The 19363-nt window shown below is 46.8% G+C and overlaps 1 protein-coding gene across 1 annotated transcript in view; it reads left to right on the top strand.

Moving 5' to 3' along the window:
- Nucleotides 1-6740: 6740 nt before the first annotated feature.
- CACNG4 (calcium voltage-gated channel auxiliary subunit gamma 4) overlaps nucleotides 6741-19363 on the top strand; it is a 40433-nt gene continuing 27810 nt past the window's right edge. The window contains exon 1 of the mRNA XM_080389127.1: nucleotides 6741-7574. Coding sequence (XP_080245253.1) covers nucleotides 7352-7574 — 223 coding nt within the window. The 5' untranslated portion in view covers nucleotides 6741-7351. The remainder of the gene's footprint in view (nucleotides 7575-19363) is intronic.

The raw sequence follows: 19363 nt of genomic DNA, 5'->3' as shown, positions 1-19363 counted from the left end.
CTGCATTTACAGTTTACTGCTAAATGTCTGTTGGAGAGGTCTTTCCCCGCCCCGCCCGCCCCCCCCAAAAAAAAAAAAAAATCCACCCCACCATGAGAGAAGCATTTAAGCACAACCTGCAGGTGTTACCAGATGTGCTTAATCACAGTGTTGAGCGCAGAAACTTCAGCTTAAACTGTACCAAGTTCAATTTTATACGTGACATTAGCAGGAGGTAAAGCGTTACTGGTCCTGCCAGTCTTTCCTCTGGAGCTCTGCGTTCCATCAGGGTCACCACTGGGTGTCTTTGGAAAAAGATGGGGAGGACAGGAGACCCTTGAGACCTTATGCTGATTAAAGATACTGTCTTTGTCCAGAGGAGCTGATGGTTCAGCCATGGGGTAGGTGTTCCCTGAATAAGGAAGCGTGCCGTGACCTGGCCTTGAGCAGACAGGCACCGTTTGAGGTGTGAAGAGAGATAAAAATCAATAAATACACCATTTACCATTTCCTCAGCCCAAACAAAATACTTCATTGAAACACCAGTGTAGCCTTAAAAAGCGATGGCAGAAATTACGGTTCCGCTGCCATGGGTATGGCAAGGCTTTATGGCGTCCTGCTGGCCATATTTACAGCTCATTTAGAACACTATGTCAGGGTGTTTTGTTTTGTTTGCTACTGCTTTTCTTCTCCTTCTCACTGCTGCTATCACAGAGGAGTCTGTGGGAAGGGGTTTCTGCCACTCCACGCACAGTTGCTAAATGGGGAAGAGGTGCCTGGACTCTCTCAGCACTTATTCCAGCTCAGTCGGGGAATTGGGAATGGGTTTACAGTTCTGCTCTTCTCAGCAAAACACCCCCCCTGGGTTTCCCTGTTTCTCACCTACTGTCTCCCCATGCTTGCTGATCTCTCTATCCAAAAAAACTAATTGCACTGAAAGCGGAGAAGAGCAACGAAACGAGGAGTCCTTGACAGAGACTGGCTTAAAGCTTTTCCATTTAGGTAATCTCAGACCAGTAGAGGCAGGAGTCTCCCAGTAAAGCTTTGATTACCTGGTTCAGTACCCATCTCCTAAGCATGATTCTATGGAAAAACAGCTCTTCAGACCCATAAATGTTACAAACATCTGATCAAGAGTGTGGTTTTGGTAACCTGTGCTCAGCACCAGAGGCTGCAGTCCCAGCTCCCGCAGGATTTCCTGGTGTCTTCTGTCGAAATAAAGGAATGAGAGCACAGGGAAGATCAGATCAGCCTTGTTCTGGCTGATTGTTCTGTCACTGACTCCTCAGAAGTAATGACTAGCTTTAATTTTACCTTCCATTTCCTTTTTTAGTAGGCTGAGTGTTTATAAAACTTTTTGAAGGGAGCTGCCGGGGTGTCCTCCTGAAAGACCGTCTCTCTGGTGCATAATCAGCTGAAATTCTAATGAGAAAATCCTTTCACTGGGCAACGGCTTTCCTACTCAAATGCTGCATTATCAGCTTGAAATTATTCAGACAGATCTGAGGAATTTACGTTAGGCAGCTTAGGAGATGAATTCAGTGCAGCAAGTTATCATGATTGATTTAAGTATTTAAGACTTATCCCAAAAACCTGTTTCACTCAATCCACCTCCTAACACGTTCCCATTGAAGCTCTTCCTTTCAGGTTATGATGCAATCTGAGTGCAGCGAGCAATTTCCCCGTGGCTGGCCAGGGCTAACTCTCCTCCGTCCCCTGGGTGCGTGGGTGATGGGGGGGTTTCAAAGGCCAGGTGCCTCCCGACAGATTGCATTTTACACTTCATGTGACTCCAGCAAGCCTTGCCGTGCCGCCCTGCTACAGCACCTTCTCCCTTAGGCCTGAGAAGGAACGCTTGTTTGAAAGAGGATTTATATTTTTGTTTACAAAAAGGACATCTAAGAGGCTAATTTTGCTTTGTTTGTGGAGCGATTAGGCACCAGTGCTCAGGAGCCCTGGCAGCGATGGGCAGGATGCGCGCAGCCACACACAGGCTTGGAGAGAGCCCTTGGAAGCACCATCCATCACGGTGACATCTGAGTCCATGTTTCATCTTTGAGTCTGTCTGAAGTCGGCGTGCACTTGTGTGGGGTAGCTGCCTCTGTGTTTGTAGAGCATAAAGAGCCTGCTGCTGGGCTGTTTACAAGTGCCTCGTTATTTCTTAGCACTGATTGATAATTGGTGGAATGAGAAAAACAGGCTTTTTTTTTTCCCCTTTCCCCACCTCTCCTCCTCATACCATATTCCCAAGGAGAATCTGTATTTCCCTCGGGAGGCTGCCCTGAGAGCGAAGGCAGCTCGTTCCGGCAGCGCCCTGTCTGGATCCACCCTCGGTGGCAACAGCCCGTGCGTTTCGCCACCATCACACAGATGTGTGTTTTCACTGCACTCCTGCGCTAAAACCTTCCCGTAGCATCTGGTCAGGATACTGCCTCTCTAAATCCTTTGAAACATGATGCATAATCAAGGTTCTAGTCCTATTACCCCGTGTTCTTCCTCCCACTCCCTTTTTAACACTTTAAATCCACGAGTAACCCCCGCTCATGTTTTTAACTCATACTCCGGATAATCTTTAACGTGGCATTTACCACTGCGATGAATTTCCCAGCTCTTAAGACATGGACAAGAGGTGGGACTGGAGAGATGAAATAGCATGACAGGTAACAGGCACGGTGAACTTTAGATCTGTGAGAAGTGTGCGATATTAGTTCATTCTGTAGCTGAATGTGAACACTTTTGATATTTAATATCTTACCGGGAGGGATGAGTATTTGAAGGACAAGCATTCATAATTTGCTTTGACATTTGACATGATCAAGCAAGTAAAGGAATAATACTCCGTTTCTCCATTGTCAAAAAGATAATGAGTTTCATAACTATTGGTATTATGGGAAAAATACAGCCTATGTAGTGTGAAATGTGCGAGAGCCACTATATATTCTTCTATAAATTGTGTATATCATGTTCTTTTGATGGCCCTATTCAAACACAGCATGCCTATCCTTTTTAATTTTCTGGTTTGCTGTGCAAGTCTCTTTTTTTTCTTAGAATGAAAAAAGTTTTCTTCAAATTATTTATAGAAAGAGCAGTGCTGTCATCGAGTCTGTCTCATCATATCATTCTTGGGTATCAATTTCTAGGCTCAGACAACAAACCATAGCAGCCACTTTTCCAACAGCAGCATCTGGCTTCCTGGCAAACTCAAAATGCAGTTATCTGGAAAGCTTCAGAGTTGCTTCTGAGCACATTTTATTTATTAGAAAGCAGTTGTGTTGTTTTGCTTCCCATGACTAAGCCAAAGAATATTTAATATATTAAAAAGAATAATAGAACCGAGGCCAAGCTGTTGTCCCTCAAGTGGCAAGAGAATGACAATATTTTTCCTTTAAGATGACTGTTTCTTCAGCTCTGAAGGACAAGCAAACTATTCATGCTGACTCCAGATGATCTTTTATAGGACTAAACCAGAAACTCAGCCTTATAACTCCTCGAGCAAAATTCAAGCTCACCTTTTTTTAGACTCAGTTGAAATGCGATGGTGACTTCTCTGCCAGCCTTCCCTTGCTGGAGGAAGAAGACTCTCCACACAGAGTGGGGTCTTCAGAGGTGAGAGACTCTATGTCCTTGCAATATATGATGAACGATAACAGAAGAAATGTGGGGGTAGGGAGGTCAGGTACCGTACCAGCCCTCAGCAGAAGTGAATTCAGCCTTTGTTTTGCCACAGAATTTATGAGCTTGGCAGGTCATTCGGATCCAGCTCTGCAAAGGTCTCCCCATGTAGTTCAGTAGGGACCGCGCCGATCTGCAAGATCTCATCAAAGTTGTATGAAGATACAGGTCCAGGAACAACTTTGATATTACTCCTTCTTAAATATACCTGTGACATAACTGATACCTTCTGCCACATCCCGTGTTCTTGCAAGGTTCTTTGCTCAGGCTGGAGATCTTCGTGCTTGCGAAGCCCTGCTGCTAACCTGGTGAGTTGAATCGAATCCCAGCACTGCCCTGTGTATAAAAGGACATTATCTGACACGGTACAAAATGCATCAAATGTTTTTTCCAGTCCTTCATATGTAGCATAATCTGAAGGAAATTAATAAGGATTATTTTTTTCCTAATATCAGCATTGAGTTAGATAAGAAAGATATCAAGACCCATAAGAGATGACAATAGTCAATTATATAGATGTTATTGGATTTAGGACATACCTAGATGCTAAAATTCATTCTCACATGTGTAGAGCTAAAAGATGAGAAAGGACAAGGGAGGATGAAATATTTGTTCCAGGCTTTGACAATGGTTAGACTGTACCTACATCAAAAGCTTTATTTAATTGATGTGATTATTTTCATTCTGAGAAAGAATTCTCTTGAGTTTTTCCTGAGCAATTTCTAAGTTTCTTTTAGTGAAATTCTAGTGTTATTTTTCTAGATGATACATTAAAAAAAAAAAAAAAAAAGCCTATTCTATTAAAGCCAATGTGTTTGACTCTTAGCAGCAGAAGCAGTAATGCTAAATGGTAACACCTTGCAGTTTTCCTCTGGTACCAGCGGTGTCTCTGGGCCAGGATTTTATCAGTGACAGCTCTCACTGAATTCAGTTAAGCCGAAGTTTCATCTCCAAAGTCACTGTTATTCAGTTCAGAAATAAAATGATCATGCACGGGATTTCATTTAAAGCTTTGAACATCAACACCAAAGAACCAAAACAATTCTGTTTCAAGTTTCTGTTGTGTAAAAGGTATTTCTGGATTTGGACACTCGCCCTTGCACGGTGTCAGCTGGGGCAGGGGGCTTTGCAGCAAGGAGATGCTGTGGGGCTGTCTCTTCTCTTTGCCGTGGGCTTCTGCCTCTGGTCTGAGTGTGGAACAATTAGGTCTTAATTCTGATTGAGGATGGAGGATGCTACTGTAGCACAAAGCGCCCTGCCAAGGCCGCTTTACTGCCACCTTCAATGGCAGTATTGTAAGGCTGTATCATAAGCAAAGCCTGCAAATCAAAGGTTACACGATGGGCAACCTTTACTACATATAGTGGGTCAGATAGCTTTCGCATTTAAGAGAAGACTACATGCTTTTTTGCTATTGAAGAGTGTAAGCACTTTTGCCTTCCTTCCGCCACGAATGGAGATTATTCAATGGTTGGATTTAATGAATTCAAAATCCTTAGAAAATCACTAGAGCCAGACATCAATGTAAAATACTCCACCAGCTTTCAGTAGTGGAATATAATATTAGCTCTCCCACAATCTACTTCATGCATTTCAAAAGAATAGGGAACATTTTTAAACTAAAGAAGATAGCTTGGACAGAAAATGATTGCCTTGGATGCTTCTCTGTAACCCTTTAGGAGCCTGAGTTATTTCTCACAGGGTGGCAGAAACAGAAACAGACATTTTCTTTGCCAAAATGCAGAGGGAGGAAAAGGAGTAAGAGGTTTTATTACAAATTTTGTTAACGGGCTGTTACCTTGCACAATGGACAGGACTGTGTTGGGAGGGTGGCCACAGGGCTGGTAGCTGTGAGCCCGTGGAGAACCCTGCAGCTGTGTGCTCCCTCTCAGCTGGTGGAGGGTGCTGAGAACCCCTCAGACCAAGCACCGTTCATCCTGTCTCCTGGCTGGCCTGGGAGCACTGAGGAGGCTGTTCCTGTGCCGAGCAGGATCCCTGCCTCGGTTACAGCCCACCCAGCCCTTCCCCTGCTCCTCACTGCGGAGAGCGCCAGCCGTAAGCAGCTTTCTCGGGCAATAGGCTAATACAAATAAATAATATTAATTAAGGCTCGATTGGTTTAAAAAGCTATGGAAATAGCTTCCCTCCTGCTGTTTCAGTATCTCATTTTCCCATTCTGTGCAAACCCCCAAAGCCCAGAGGTACAAACATATATTTTAAATGAGAAGTTTGTTGAACCTCATTAAACTTAAATGCTCGATCCAGTTTTTCTGAACGAGGCTTTGCTCTGCTTTTGAGTTTACCTGACTTCATTCTTCCACCCCTAATGGAGACATTCATTTTAGAAGGTGATTTTGCAAAGGCACTGATAGACCTGCAAACTACGGCTGAAAAGAAAAGCGTAATTTACATGCTTAGACCAAGCACCCTAACTTTGGAGCTCTGCTATGCTTATAGGCTTCATGGCTGAGCAATTTGCCAAGTTCTCTGTGAAATAAAGACAGGCTTTTAATTCCTATTTGCTTTTTGCTTTCCCAGATTTTATGAAAAGGACGAGCAGCTGAAAAGCATCTCTGCGTTGGTATGCCGAGCAGCGGAGTCACACAAGCACCTGCAGCCATCCACGCACAGCTTGGGAAGAGCGCTGTATTTCTCGAGGTTTGTAGCTCTTGTCCTCCCACTCCCTAATTCATATACATAAAACTGGTGTGCTGCCACGCTCCCTCCGCACAAACGCATTAGCTGATCGGGAAGGCTTCCCATTCATCTGCCTTGTCACCGGGATGAGGTGGAGGCAGGACTTGTCAACTCGCAGGGCTGAGAGTCAGGGGTGGAAGGCAGGCTAACACGATAAAAAATGGTGTGGGTATTTCTCCCCTTGGTTTTCCCAAGGGAAAATACTTTCAGGTGCTGGATTCTCCCCATCCCCTTCCAAACAGGAGAAAACCAGCAACTCGAAACACCTGCCCACAACCTCCTGGTGTAAGTAACGGCAGAGCAAGGTGGACGGAGGGAATCGGGGCTAAACCCCCAGTTTCTCTGCCACAGCTCTCGGACAATGTGGGGGATCCCCCTGGCATCCCACCACCGGGGCCCCGCAGGGTTTGCACCATTGCTACGGTGGTTCCTGTGCAGCAGCAGGAGGGGGGGCACAGCCCACCCCAGGGGCAGCACCGAGGGTGCGGAGCTTCGCACCCATGAGGGGGGCAACCCCCTCCGCATCCCCGGACAGCTCTTGGCCGCGATCGCACCCGCTCACACCTTCATCCCCCGTCCAGCTGCCGCTTCACGGCGCCCACCGGCAGCCGAGGAACACGGCGGTGCTGGGGCCCCGCGGCCGGGCTCTGCCCAGCGGGGTCGGGGCGGCTCAGCCCCACTGGGCTCCGCGGTCGGGGGACGGGCGGCTCAGCACCGTCGGGGCGGCGGGCCGGGGGTCCGGGCGGCTCAGCCCTGCCAGGGTCCGCGGCCGGGCGGCCCCTCCCTCCGGCGGCCGGGGCGGGGCGCGGCTGGCGGCGGAGCCCGGCCCCGCGGCGGCGGCGAGCGGCGAGCAGCCCCCCGCCCCCCCCCGCCCCCCCCGCCGCGGCCCCGCCGCCGCCTCCGCCCCCCGCCCCGTGACTCGGCTGCCTCCCGCGGGCGGCGGCGGCGGCTGCCGGGCGGTGTCGTGCGGCCCCCCGCGCCCGTGCGGGGACTATGAAGCACCATGGTGTGGTGTGACCGTGGCGTCCAGATGCTGCTGACCACGGTGGGCGCCTTCGCCGCCTTCAGCCTCATGGCCATCGCCATCGGCACCGACTACTGGCTCTACTCCAGCGCCCACATCTGCAACGGCACCAACATCACGGCGGACGAGGCGCAGGGGCCGCCGCGGCGGGCGCGGGGCGATCTCACACACTCGGGGCTCTGGAGGATCTGCTGCCTCGAAGGTACCGGGGTGCTGCGCCGGGCCGGGCGGCGGGAGGGGGGGGGGCGGCTGCGCGCCCGGGTCCGCCGGGCAGAGCCCAGCCGGAGCCGGAGCCGCGCCGCTGCCTCGGACACGGCCGAGGAGGAGGATGGCGTTACCCTGGCAACCGGCATCTCCGAGATTGCCATGGGAACCGAGCGGCGGGATGCGGAGCTCTGCCCGGGGGAGCGACCTCGCTCCGCCGCCCCCCCCCCCCCTCCCGCCCCGGGGGCTTCAGGGCTTTGGGGAGCTCCCGACGGGTGCGGGGCGCTGGGGGGCTTTGGGGCGCGCAGGGCTGGGGCCGGGACCCCGCGGGGCTTTGGCCTCGGGGCTCCGCCGCGGCTGTGGGGCGGGACAGCGGGGACCCGAGCTCCCGTCTCCGCTCGGACAGAGGCACCGGGAACCGGTTCAAAGCGTCCTGGTGCTGGGCAGGTGCTTCGGTGCGGGCCGGGGGCTGCCGAACGCACCCCCAGGGCCAGGCTGGGTGACGGGGACAAAGCAAACGAGCCGTGTGGTGGCGGCAGGGGTGGGCGGCGGGGGGACAGCCCGCTCCCCGCAGGGGCCGAGCGTGTGGCTCCCTCGGACACGGAGTTGCAGGGACGGCGCGGCGGGAGCTCCCGGGACAAAGAAACACGCGGGTGTGCCGGGGTTTGGCGCAGCAGCTCGGGAAGCCCAGCTGGGGAACATCTGCCAGCCGCGCGTGGCGTGGGAGCGCGGCGCATCCCTAGGGAAGGGCCCGCGCCGCGGGTGGGCACCAGGGGTCCAGGGCCACGGGGGGCCCCTCACCCCCTCCCCGAGCCCAGTGATGCTGGGTGCAAGGAGAGCGTGGAGGAATGCCGGGGACCCCTGCCCAGCCGCTTTGTGGCTCGGGGCGGGAGGGGGATGCCGGAGTCTTTCTCCCCCCCCCCCCCCCCCCCCCCCCCCCGTGATGCGCTTGGCCCCACGCTGCAGTGCACCTAGTTCCATCAGCACAACTTAGCACGCGTGAACTTTGCAAACCTGGTGTTATGGTTTATTCTAACTGCCAGCCGGCTCAGCCCAGCCCAGCCGTGGCTCAGTCCACAGCTGTGTTCAGAGCGGTGCTTCTCCCCAGAAAAGGCTGTGCCATGGTAGAAGCACCTCGTCCTCGTGGCTGTTCTCATCTTCTTTCGCTAACGATTTCAGGCTACACCGTAATGTGGTTTTTCTCTTAAAATATCAGCTACCTAGCAATAGTATGCATACATAGAATAGCTGTAGGAGAAGGAAGTATTTTTGGACGGTAATGAGAGAAAGAATTACTGAAATGTGAAGGTTTACGGGTAATAATAATGCTTGGCTTTATGACTCCTAAAGGAGATCTGTCTGTATGGGCTTTTATGACACCTGGAAAATGAGGGCTTGGGTGTGAGAGCTCTGGAGTTTGCTTGAGAGATGCTGAGCATCCTCCGCTTCAACCGAATCTTGTGATCTTCGATGAGCTTGTTCTGGTGTCTTCAGTCTCTGTCTTCCACGGAAAATAAGTTTGTTTGTATCTTGCGGGAGTTGCTGAGCTTGCTCTGCTAGATCTGCTAGACCAGGCCTGTTGTCTCCGGGAGAAACCCCCGAGTTTCCCAAAGTCAGGATTTCTGTATGGGCTTCCAGGAATCTCATTCATAGAAATGTGCAGCTTTGAAACTGGTGGAATGTTTGCCTTGGTTTCAGCTGGGCTTAAGTCAGAACTTGTAGTCGTTGGAGCCCTGAGCGATGGGCAGCACTGCAACTGCCCAGTGAGCTGGTGCACATGGTATGTGCAAGGGTATTTGCTGAAAAATCGCACCCAGCAGCTGTGTGCAAGTGAGCCTGGAATCCTCATCAGTTCAGGGCACAAAAAAGCGTTTCAGGAGCTCCATCTCTCCGACGGCAGTTGAGCTGTTCTGCTCAAAATTCAGATGCTCATAATCGAATTACAAAGTTACAGATTTTAAAGTTGTCAAATGTGTGCTAAGAGCGGACAATTTGAGAAAGCTGTCATCTGTTCACAGATATGAGGAACAGAGACTTCATTCTCTCCTACATTTTCAGTATGTTCTGTCTTTGTAAGATAAAATCTATAGACACATTAAATTATTCATGTTTTAAACCATATCGTGGGACTTTGATTTCCACATGGAAAGGCTCCTTTGTTTCATAAAATAATAAAACCATTTCTAGAAGCCGATTTAAAACAACACCCCCTTGATTGTTACAGAGCATCGCTCATTCAGAGTGGATGGGTCTTTTAGTAAAATCAACATAATAGTTGCAACTCAGAGGAGATGCATAGCAAGAAAATAATTTCAGTTCTAGATTTTCATGTGTGATTAAATGGTCTGGCTTCAAACCTATTTTCAGAACTCTTTTTGTGTTTTGGAGTAATAATTATAAAAACCTACTTAATTTATTTTAATGGCCCTAAGCACCATTTCCCTCTTATCTCAAAAAGACAAATCTAAAACGCAAATGTACAAAAGCTGAAAATACCTTAAACAGCTTCTCCAATTGCTTTTGACATGAATAAAGCATTTCATTGAGTAAATTTCAGGTTGGCTGAAATTTTCCATTAAAATGTTTCTCAACTATATCCATAAAACAACCTGTACGATGGATTTTGAAGAAGCACCTGTTTAGTACCCCCAGTTCTAAGATTTCAAACAAAATTATTGAAATAGAATGGAAAAGAATAACCTCCTAATCAAATTATTAGGTGTTGCTCAATGGTTTCCTGTTTTTCTTCTTTGAGACAACACATTTTACAACAAATTAGCATTGTGGTGATAACTGGAGTGATACAGTGTAGGGATCCAGCATATTATTGGTTTTTGGAGCTGCAGTTGTCTTGGGGATGAAATCATGCTTCAGTACTAGTAGTCGATACTACTATGGAGCTTAGTCACTCAAGAAGCAGCATTAATGATACATCAGTCAAACTCTTGCCTGTATAATCCTAATTTTGTTCTTTTAGCGTGTTTGTCAAAGGTGGAGGTAGGAGGCTCATTGAGTGAATTTTAAATAATAGCAGTATTTCTGTGTGTATTTTTAAAACTTATATCCAAGGTAATTGCCTTAGTTAAAAAACTGTTTAAAATAATTCTTGGTATGAATGTGCATGTAGCAGAAGTGGGTGCTGTTCAGCTGAGGCTCTGCGGTGAAATGGCCGTGAGGGTCCCTGGCAAAGCTGGGCTTTGGTTTTCTGGGGCCACGGCATCTACAATTACTGCCGTTTTGACAGCTCAAGTTAAACTGTCACTGGAGTACGAAGCTTCCAATGAAGCCCCGTGCAGCCACCCACACCTCACGCCTGCACCCCAACCCACACATTATTAATAAGAGCAAATCGGCCCCATTTCACGTGGCTGCTGTTATGCCCCATGTCCACACTCGAGTTAGGGGAGTTGTCACAAGCTGTGGGTCTCTGTCAAGCTGGTGCAGAGCAGAGTCTTGCGACCATAGCACATGCTGTGTCTTAGGCATAATAATTTCATGGCCAAGCTAACCCGAGAAAGAGAGATGGAACCACCATAATTTTCCAGCATCCCCTATACCTATGATAAATGTACAGCACAACTATGTAAGCCTTACACAGTCTTACTCACAAGGAGGATCTGCTGTTATAATATGTGCCTAGGGAAAAAAAAAAAAAAAAGATTTTAAAAACACCACTTTATCCACTGAAACTGCTTATCTTGGTGAACAATCGTGCTGAAGTTAATAGGACAGCTCACAATAGAGAGCTCTGCAGGCTCTGTGACATCAAGATATGGAATCAAGTAATGTACTTGTAATTTAAATTTATTCAAAGAGTATTTTATTAAACACTTCAGAATATGAATCTCTTTGAACCCATTATGTCTACTGCTTTTAGTATTCCCTGTTTGCCATTTACTTTTCAAGTGCTGCAATTGGTTATTTAATTCCCGAGGAACCACGTGTCCTTCCTGACTGGGCGGTTGGAACATTTACAATTGGGAGGAAGGATCAAGTAAATCATTTATTACTTGAAAACTTGCACAAATGCACATTTGCACAATTATTCGCAAGTCTTCCAGCTTGGATGAATGCGCACAAACATGGGAACTGCGGCACGCGCATGCACTGCTTCCATGGATACTCTTGAAAACAAAATAAAAATGCTTATACAAATGTTTGAGGCAAGCAAATAAAGGCAGGCTGCTCTCCATCAATACTGCAAATTCATGGCTCATCCAAGAAGAATGGATATTCTTTAGTATTCTCAAAGCAAAGCTATGAAGTCCTAGCACCAGCGCTATTTGTAGTAAACTAAATACAGTGCAGGCTTTATATTCAAATGCTATTGCCAAAGTTGTGTTTGTTGAAGAGCAAATGTTATAGGACTTTAATATCAGCCATGGCCTGCCTTGGAGGTTATATCCACAGGCACATTAAGAGGTGGTTGATCTTCTCAGTCTTTACACTTTACACTTACATGCACGCTATGGAAGAAGGTAGCTGCGAATGGAGAACGCACACAGGGGCGTCTCTGCTACAAGAAACTTACTCTGTGCTGTAGCCTGTTTCTAGAACAATATATATGCATTTTGTATGTGCGTTATAGGTCCTGAAGAGTGAACTTTTGTCTGTGAATCCTTCAAAGCCAATGTAAATGCGTTGAAGAAGGACTTTTCTGAGACTCAGCCCACATTTTCATTCTTTCTTTCCATATATCCTGCTCGTAGCATCTTGGTTTCCTTGGTAAAACACGTGCTGTTGAGAAAGAGCTATGCTGCAGTCGTTTTTAAAAGCAATTCTTAGAGCTCCGACATCACCTTTGCAACAGTGTTCGAAGCAGCGTAGTTTTGGCAGCAGCTGATGGAGTGATTTTTGACAGCCTTTTTAGGTTGATTTTTTTCAAGAGCATTCCATTTGCAAGAGAGAGTTTCTGAATTCGGAGCGATCTTTCGGGATGCAGAGTTCAGTCTCTTTGAATTATTGTCCGTAGTATAACACATTTTAAAATGCTGAGAAATTTTTGTGCTGGAGGAACTGTCAGCAGAAGATGGGTTAAGGCATTATCTAGTCTCAAATTAAAAAAGCAGGGATCTCCTACGTGCACGTCTTTGAACATGTGTAACTGAGGTTCTCAAATGACCGTATCGATGTAACAAAACATCTATGAGATGCTCTATGAAACAGGCATCCAAAGCTAATTGACTGAATATACGTTGCTTTAACAAATTAATTTGCTTTCTTGAACTCGATCTACTATATAGCCAGTAGGGAGCTATCAGGCTACATGAAGGTTTTGGCTTTTTCTTGTTGGCTCTCAGCATGTCACATATCCCGATGCAAAACTTAGAACCCAGAGACTTTCTGTGCATTAGCAATACTCCCTGAAGGCTGCAAACCAATGAAAGCACATTTGTAATCCAGCTGTAAAGCTTCTTCATCTGTGCAAGATGTAATGTGGAGAATGTTAATCTTACCTAGGTTTCAGAAATGTTTTGTGAAGAGTCAAGGAAGCACTGGGTTATACAAATAGGATACTGGCGGCTGTGTTGTGCTGTAGTTACTTTTTTATTCTGTGTAGAATTATGCTGCATGTTGTAGGTGGTTGACAGATGGCATTTGTGGTAGTATCTCTCAGAGGCATAGTAAGTTATTTTGGGGTTCGTGGGGACCTTTTTAATGTAATATAATGGAGGTTTTGAGCTTCTTCCAGCAGCCATTACCTTCAACTGACCTTCTGCCATGGGCTTGTATCACTCTTTCTGGATACTGGCAGAAGCTTGTAGCCATTGCACCTCGTCAGGGCTTGCCCTGCCTTCTGGCAGCTCTACTAACCCACATGGCTGGAAACCGGTAAAACAGGCAAATCTAACAACGTGGGTTTGGGTTCCCGTAAGATTTCAGCGCAGTGGTCGTTTCTGCAGTGCGTGCTGTCCCACCCGCTGGTCACCCTGCCTTACTTGTGCCCAGGTCACACTGTCCAGCCCGCAGCTGTGGTCAGGGTCTTGCCAGCTGCAAGATAGGTGAAGTCCTTAAAAAGCTGGGGGAGAAGGGGCATCTGTCTGCTCTCTCCGTCCTGCAGCCTTGTGCAGCTGAGAAACAGAGAGGGGAAAAAAGGAAAAATATTAGGAGCGGAGGCTAGTGCTGTCATCTCATTTTTAATTCTTTTGAGGAGGTAGGAGTACGTAGGTACCGAGTGTCGTTTGAAGTCTGCTGTTAATGCCTCTCGGCACCCAGATACGTGGTTGGTGTCTGTGTGGTTGGTGTGTCAAAGACCTGAGCAGTGATTTCTGTCTCCCCAAACCGGGAATGGCGAGGGAGGAGGAGAACGTAAGGGCTTGTGGGTCTCGGCTTGGCTGGGTGTCCTGCCCGATTCGGGGCCGGTTGCCTTCTGCCCCTGGCCCGGAGGGGTGGCTGCGCTTCCCTCATACTGATAACAAAAGGGAAGAGATGTGGAGAAACTGGGACACAGCCATAGGGTGTCCTATAGCTCAGAGAAGGTGCAGGAGCGCTGCTTTAACTGGGTTTGAAGCATTTTGCTTGCAACTTATGTTTTATACATGCAATATTTTGTGTTTAAGCATGTCTTCCTTGAGGGACAGGATTAAGTCTGATTCTCCACCTACGTAAATTTAACTGCTTTCTAGGAAGGCAGTGGAATGATGCCAATAAGAAGCCGATAAAGAGAAGGGATCATAGATCTGCCCCTTCAATTGGACCCTTTCCTGCTGGTCCTTCTTTTCTGAGCCAAGACTCATCTCAGGAAATAAATCATACTACCAAACTGAAAAATTGGTCCTGCTTCCAAACATTACTTCGTGCTTATCTTCATTTTCGATTTCTGTTTACTGGTATTTATTATGTCGCAGACTTATGGTTCAGCATCCAAATTCTTACCAACAGATGGCAAGGCAGGATGCACAGGAGTAGTAAAATAAACAGGATAAATGCACAACTGCCCATATGTCTGAGAGGCTGATACACATTTATGACTTCAGAACAAAAGGATGTGTTCAGTAGGCAGCTCCAGCGCTGTGCAGGGCTTCTCGACATTTTCTGCCTGGCCCTAAAGCCTCTCGCTTCTTCCACATATTTCGTTCAGCTAAATTACAATATCTTTTGTCCTCTCTCCCCTGTTCCCAGAGAGTTGTTCCCTTTAGTTATCTGCCTTTGCTCCCAAAGTACATCAGTTCATTTTACCTTCAAAATTCTGGAGTAGGAGGTCGCTCTTTTCTGGGCTTCGGATTGCGTTTTTCCTTTCGGAGTGGTTGTTTCGGTTATTTTGAGGGGTACACAGAGGTGCTGAGCACCACAGCAACGTTTGAGATGGTGACTTTCTCTGCATTGGGATTTATTGTAATATTAATGATAAGTGGCCTCTGTAAAATCTCAAAATAGCAAGCCTCAGGGCAAGCTGCCTGCAGGATGGATAGCCCAGCCGAGACAGACTTTAGCTAGATTTCCCTTCAAATCTGGGGGCATTTTTGCCAGTTGTTGCATGCTGTGGGTCAAATGCAGTGAAAGCGTTGAAGCAGTTCTTGATTTAGCCTGGCAGATAGTCCGGCCCCTCTTTTCTCCTTCTCCTTCTGGCATTGTGTCGTCTTAAATTCTTTGTTCTCATTCTCTCTTTCCCTCTCTTTACTGAAAGGTAACTTTCCTTTGGCTAAAAAGGCACCTTTTCAATGATGGTGTGAGAGTCTGTCTTTAGAAAACTGGTAGATACTGCCCCAAGTAGAAATGTAGGATTTTTCATTTCTCTTCTTAACTCTTGAGCATCTCCGTGCCTTCCTGCCGATGAAAAATGTGTCGTCATATCCTTGTCAAAAGGCAGGAGGTTTGGGTTCTCTTGTCTCCACCTTTTTTACTTTGTTTCCCGTGTGTTTATCCAGGCTCTTGCTTACTTTACAAATGGTGCTGTAAGTTCTTCTTCAATGGAATTTAGTGATTTTATGTCAAATGTGGTATGTGAAGGAATGCTAGATTATAAACATGTGGTCATGGTTCGGAGAGAGGGATGACGGGAGAGCGCATTATGGGATTACAGAATTTCCTCTGCAGATTGCCAGGCCCTGATACGAATTAACCTCTTTTATTGTTCTCTTTCAAGCATTCCGCCTTTTAATTGCTATTTTGGAATTGTGCCACTTGGTTATGCCCTTTGAATGCTTCTCACTTAGCCAGTCCCTGTTAGCTTGATAATGCCAAAGATTTCAAAGATATAAAGAAGCGACAGGCGTCCCCTCTTCGAGTGGGAGAGTCACCCAGCTCAGCAAGGAATTACCACCCTGGTTTGGCTGCCAGGTGTTTTTTTACAAGTTTGTTAATAACCGTTTTTAAGTCACTGCCAATTCTCTGCCAGAGGTTTCAGATCAGTTTTCTCCCGTTTATACATTTTAAATAATGCAATTTTGTGTAGAATATGGATGACTGAGTATTTTCTCCTGTCCAAATATATAGCATTCAATAGCGTTAGGATTGTTATTGTGTCTTACTTGCATCCCAGAGGCACAGTTTATCTATTGTTGCTGCGAGGCATTAAAAAGGAAGCATGACATGTCGCAATTATGGCTTGAAATAGGATCTTGCCAGAGGTACATCGCCTAAATATAATCAAATCTAAAATACAACTTATTGCATATACCTATCTTAGGGCTGTGCATACCTATCTCATGGCTCGCTGAATATCAGTGATGGCTATTAGCAAGACGCTGGATAATTTTGTTATAAGAATTGCCGTGCCATTGGGTTTTTTTTTTTAAAGCTCAGCCTTGAGCATCCAGCTGCCCGCAAGCAAACGAAATAGCAAATTCTTAATGCTGGAAGACCTTGTGACTATTTAGACTGAGTTTTCGAAGGTAGCCAGATATGAAAGTTAGTAATATTCCTTTGTGTATGACTCACTAATGGCAATAGTGGGCTTGAATCATCTTCATCCAGTGGCTCTTCTAAACTCAGGTAAACTATAGCAATGCTGGTTTACATACTTACATACATTTTAATGCAAAATTAGCTAGAGTTAGTTTCTTTGTGTGTTACGTCTGTTTTTAGCAAAGTGATGAAACAGCAAGTTGCATTATGTCGCATCGCGTTTTTACCCACGTGGATCATGACCATGGTCGAAGCCCTCAGATTGACTGAGCAGAGCTCTGTTACTTGAGCTAGTGGAGTAATAGCCCAAAATAGATTGTTATTCTGCAGATACGCCTCTGCGGCTGGTGGGCAGGTTATTTCTTGGCAATGGTGAACTGCCCAGACTTCAGGAACTCGGTTTCCAGTGTGGGTTGCAGAGGGAGAGCTCCAGACTCTTCATTTATTTCGCCCCAAATGTGACGCCCCCTGGTCCTGCCCTGTCCCCTGGCGTACAGCCGGCTGCCTGCGGTTTATTCTGTACAACCAGAGCTCAGCAACTTTATTAACTATTTCAATCGGGATTTCTTAGGGAAACGTGGAAAACATCCGTATCGAGCAGAGCTATCCTAGATACGACAAAAGTGTGATCAATTAATAAATCAGGGAGCTAAGTAACAGTTTGGAAGTGGCTTCTTAAACCCGGAGCTGCTTACCGTAGTCAGCGGGGTGCGTACCCTCCTCCTCCTGCCGGCAGGCAGCGGGGCGCCAGTGATTTGCCAGTACAGCAATTTTGGGTTCGCCGGCGTGCTCTTTGCAGACAGACCAACCTCTTCCAGACAGACCGGTAGGACGCAGACGGCCCCAGTCCAAAAGCCCCTCTACATTTATGCAGGCGCTGAACCCAAGCCAACAGACCTGGCAAGAGGCTGAGTTTCTTGGCTCAGGCTTCGCGCTGCTTGGATCTGCCCACCCTGCGTTTGGATCAGAGCTGGGCCGCGTCCCCCCAGCTCTGCCCACTGCGAAAACACGTCTTTGTCTGTCGACAAAAGATGCTCCGAGATGATGAGCAGTCTTTTCAAAGACTGTGGCTTGTGAACTCTTAACTGCACTTCCAGTGAAGGTTTGTCTTTGAAGCTTCTGTTGCACTGGGAGTCAACAGGATTTCATTTTGTACGTTACTTAGGTGTTTCCAAAAATATTTATCCAGGACTATGCCACTACCTGCTAATCATGAGATTAAAGATCCTTGTGATTCTCCTCAGTAGACTGAAGGTTTGCTTTGGAGGTTGGTAAGCATTTCTCCTTCGCTCTGCACATTTTGCTGTACTCTTGCCCTTGCCTTTAGCGCTGGCAAGTGCAGGCAGTTTTGGAGATGCTTTGGGATCCTTAAAGATGCAAGACCTGAAATAAAACATGTAGTATTTAGGAATAATGCTAGGGCTGTGTTCACAGTATCACTTCTAATTATAGCCATTTGAACAATTCATTTGCAATGTCCCACTACGCTAGCGCTTATTAAAATAGAATCCTCTTTATAGTTTGCTGGCAAATTAAGAGGGGAAAAACCTGGCTATCCCATTCCATCCAATGTCTTTGAAGGAGGTTTACCCTCATAACTTGCTTTCTAGGGATATTCCCTTGTTTTTACTTGTACTCCTGGTCTGATTTTTAATGACTTTGTGTCTCTCAGCAGCAAATTCCCAGTGACTTTTTCCTCATTTTATTTTAATGCCTGTATATAAATGGCAGTGTTCTAGCTGGAGACAGTCTTTGGATGCAGCAGCAAAACCCCATAGAGAAGGAAAAACAGGCCAGAAATTTTCCACCTGAATTCTAAGTCTTACCCAGGGCTTTGGCTGCACAAAGAGCCAACACGCTGGACTTTGCTGGATCAGAGGAGCGCTCGCACGCAGGAGCGGGGCGAGGGGCAAGTGGTTCAGGATCCGCGCCAGACCTGGGCAGCCAGGACCTCGCTGTCGGCATCTCCAGGCGTCGGCGCTGGATGCAGCTACTCCCACAGGTTATCCCTTTTCCTGGCATGAGTGCTCTGCCCTGGGACGGCTGAGCAAGTGGCTGCAGCTGGCCAGAGTATGGGTACACAGTTCCTAATGCTGATTTTATAGCATTGATGTGCACCTGTTTTGGTGGCCAACTGGCACTGTACTCAGCCTAAAATCTGCGTGTAAGCCCTGTATTAGGAGAGGCGTAAGAATTAGCATGTATCAAACATGTCATTAGACACGTGCCTGGTAGACATAATGTAGGATAATGAATATGATCACAAGAATAAATTAATAACTGAAAATATTTTTTTATATGTATGCACACTTAAAATAGGGTAAGGACTAAGTGACACTTGTGTCACCAGTTTATAATTAAAATGCAGTGCTTGAATGAAAATGTAAGCCTCAATTAGCCAGCACGACCCTGCTTCCGGCTTTACTTCCCACTGAAAAGCAACGATAACAAGCTCACATTTATTATCAGAGTTTTTCCTGGAGCTGTGCACTGAAACATGCTCACATCTGAGCCCTTTCACTGAAGACATTTTTTCGCTTCAGCAGTTTGGCATGCCATACAAAAGCTCTCTGATTTTTAGTGATGTTCACCTCCTCTTACATAAAAATGTTTTCTGTGCATATTATTTGCTTTTAGTTAAAGTCCAGGTGCACGGGTTACTGAAGAACCAAAAGGATGGCTCATCACGTAGCACAATGGGTAATTATTGCGGAGCTTTGCTGTGTTGCACAGACAAACCCTTTCTTGGAGCTCGGCATTGTAGTTGTGAGAGAGCAAGAATACCTACGATCTAGCCCAGAGTCCTATAAGGGTAAGCACAGATCCTCCGGTATATGCTTTGCCCATTTAATTTTTAATTATCTCAAGGGACAGAGCTTCACAATTTTGTTTAGAGATACTATTTTGCATTTTAATTTCACCAGTGGGATGTTAGTACAT

Source organism: Falco punctatus (genome assembly GCF_963210335.1).
Source record: "Falco punctatus genome assembly, chromosome: 1".
In the NCBI taxonomy this organism is placed as follows: Eukaryota; Metazoa; Chordata; class Aves; order Falconiformes; family Falconidae; genus Falco; species Falco punctatus.
The sequence above is the reverse complement of the archived record's forward strand: the minus strand, read 5'-3'. Positions and strand labels throughout refer to the sequence as shown.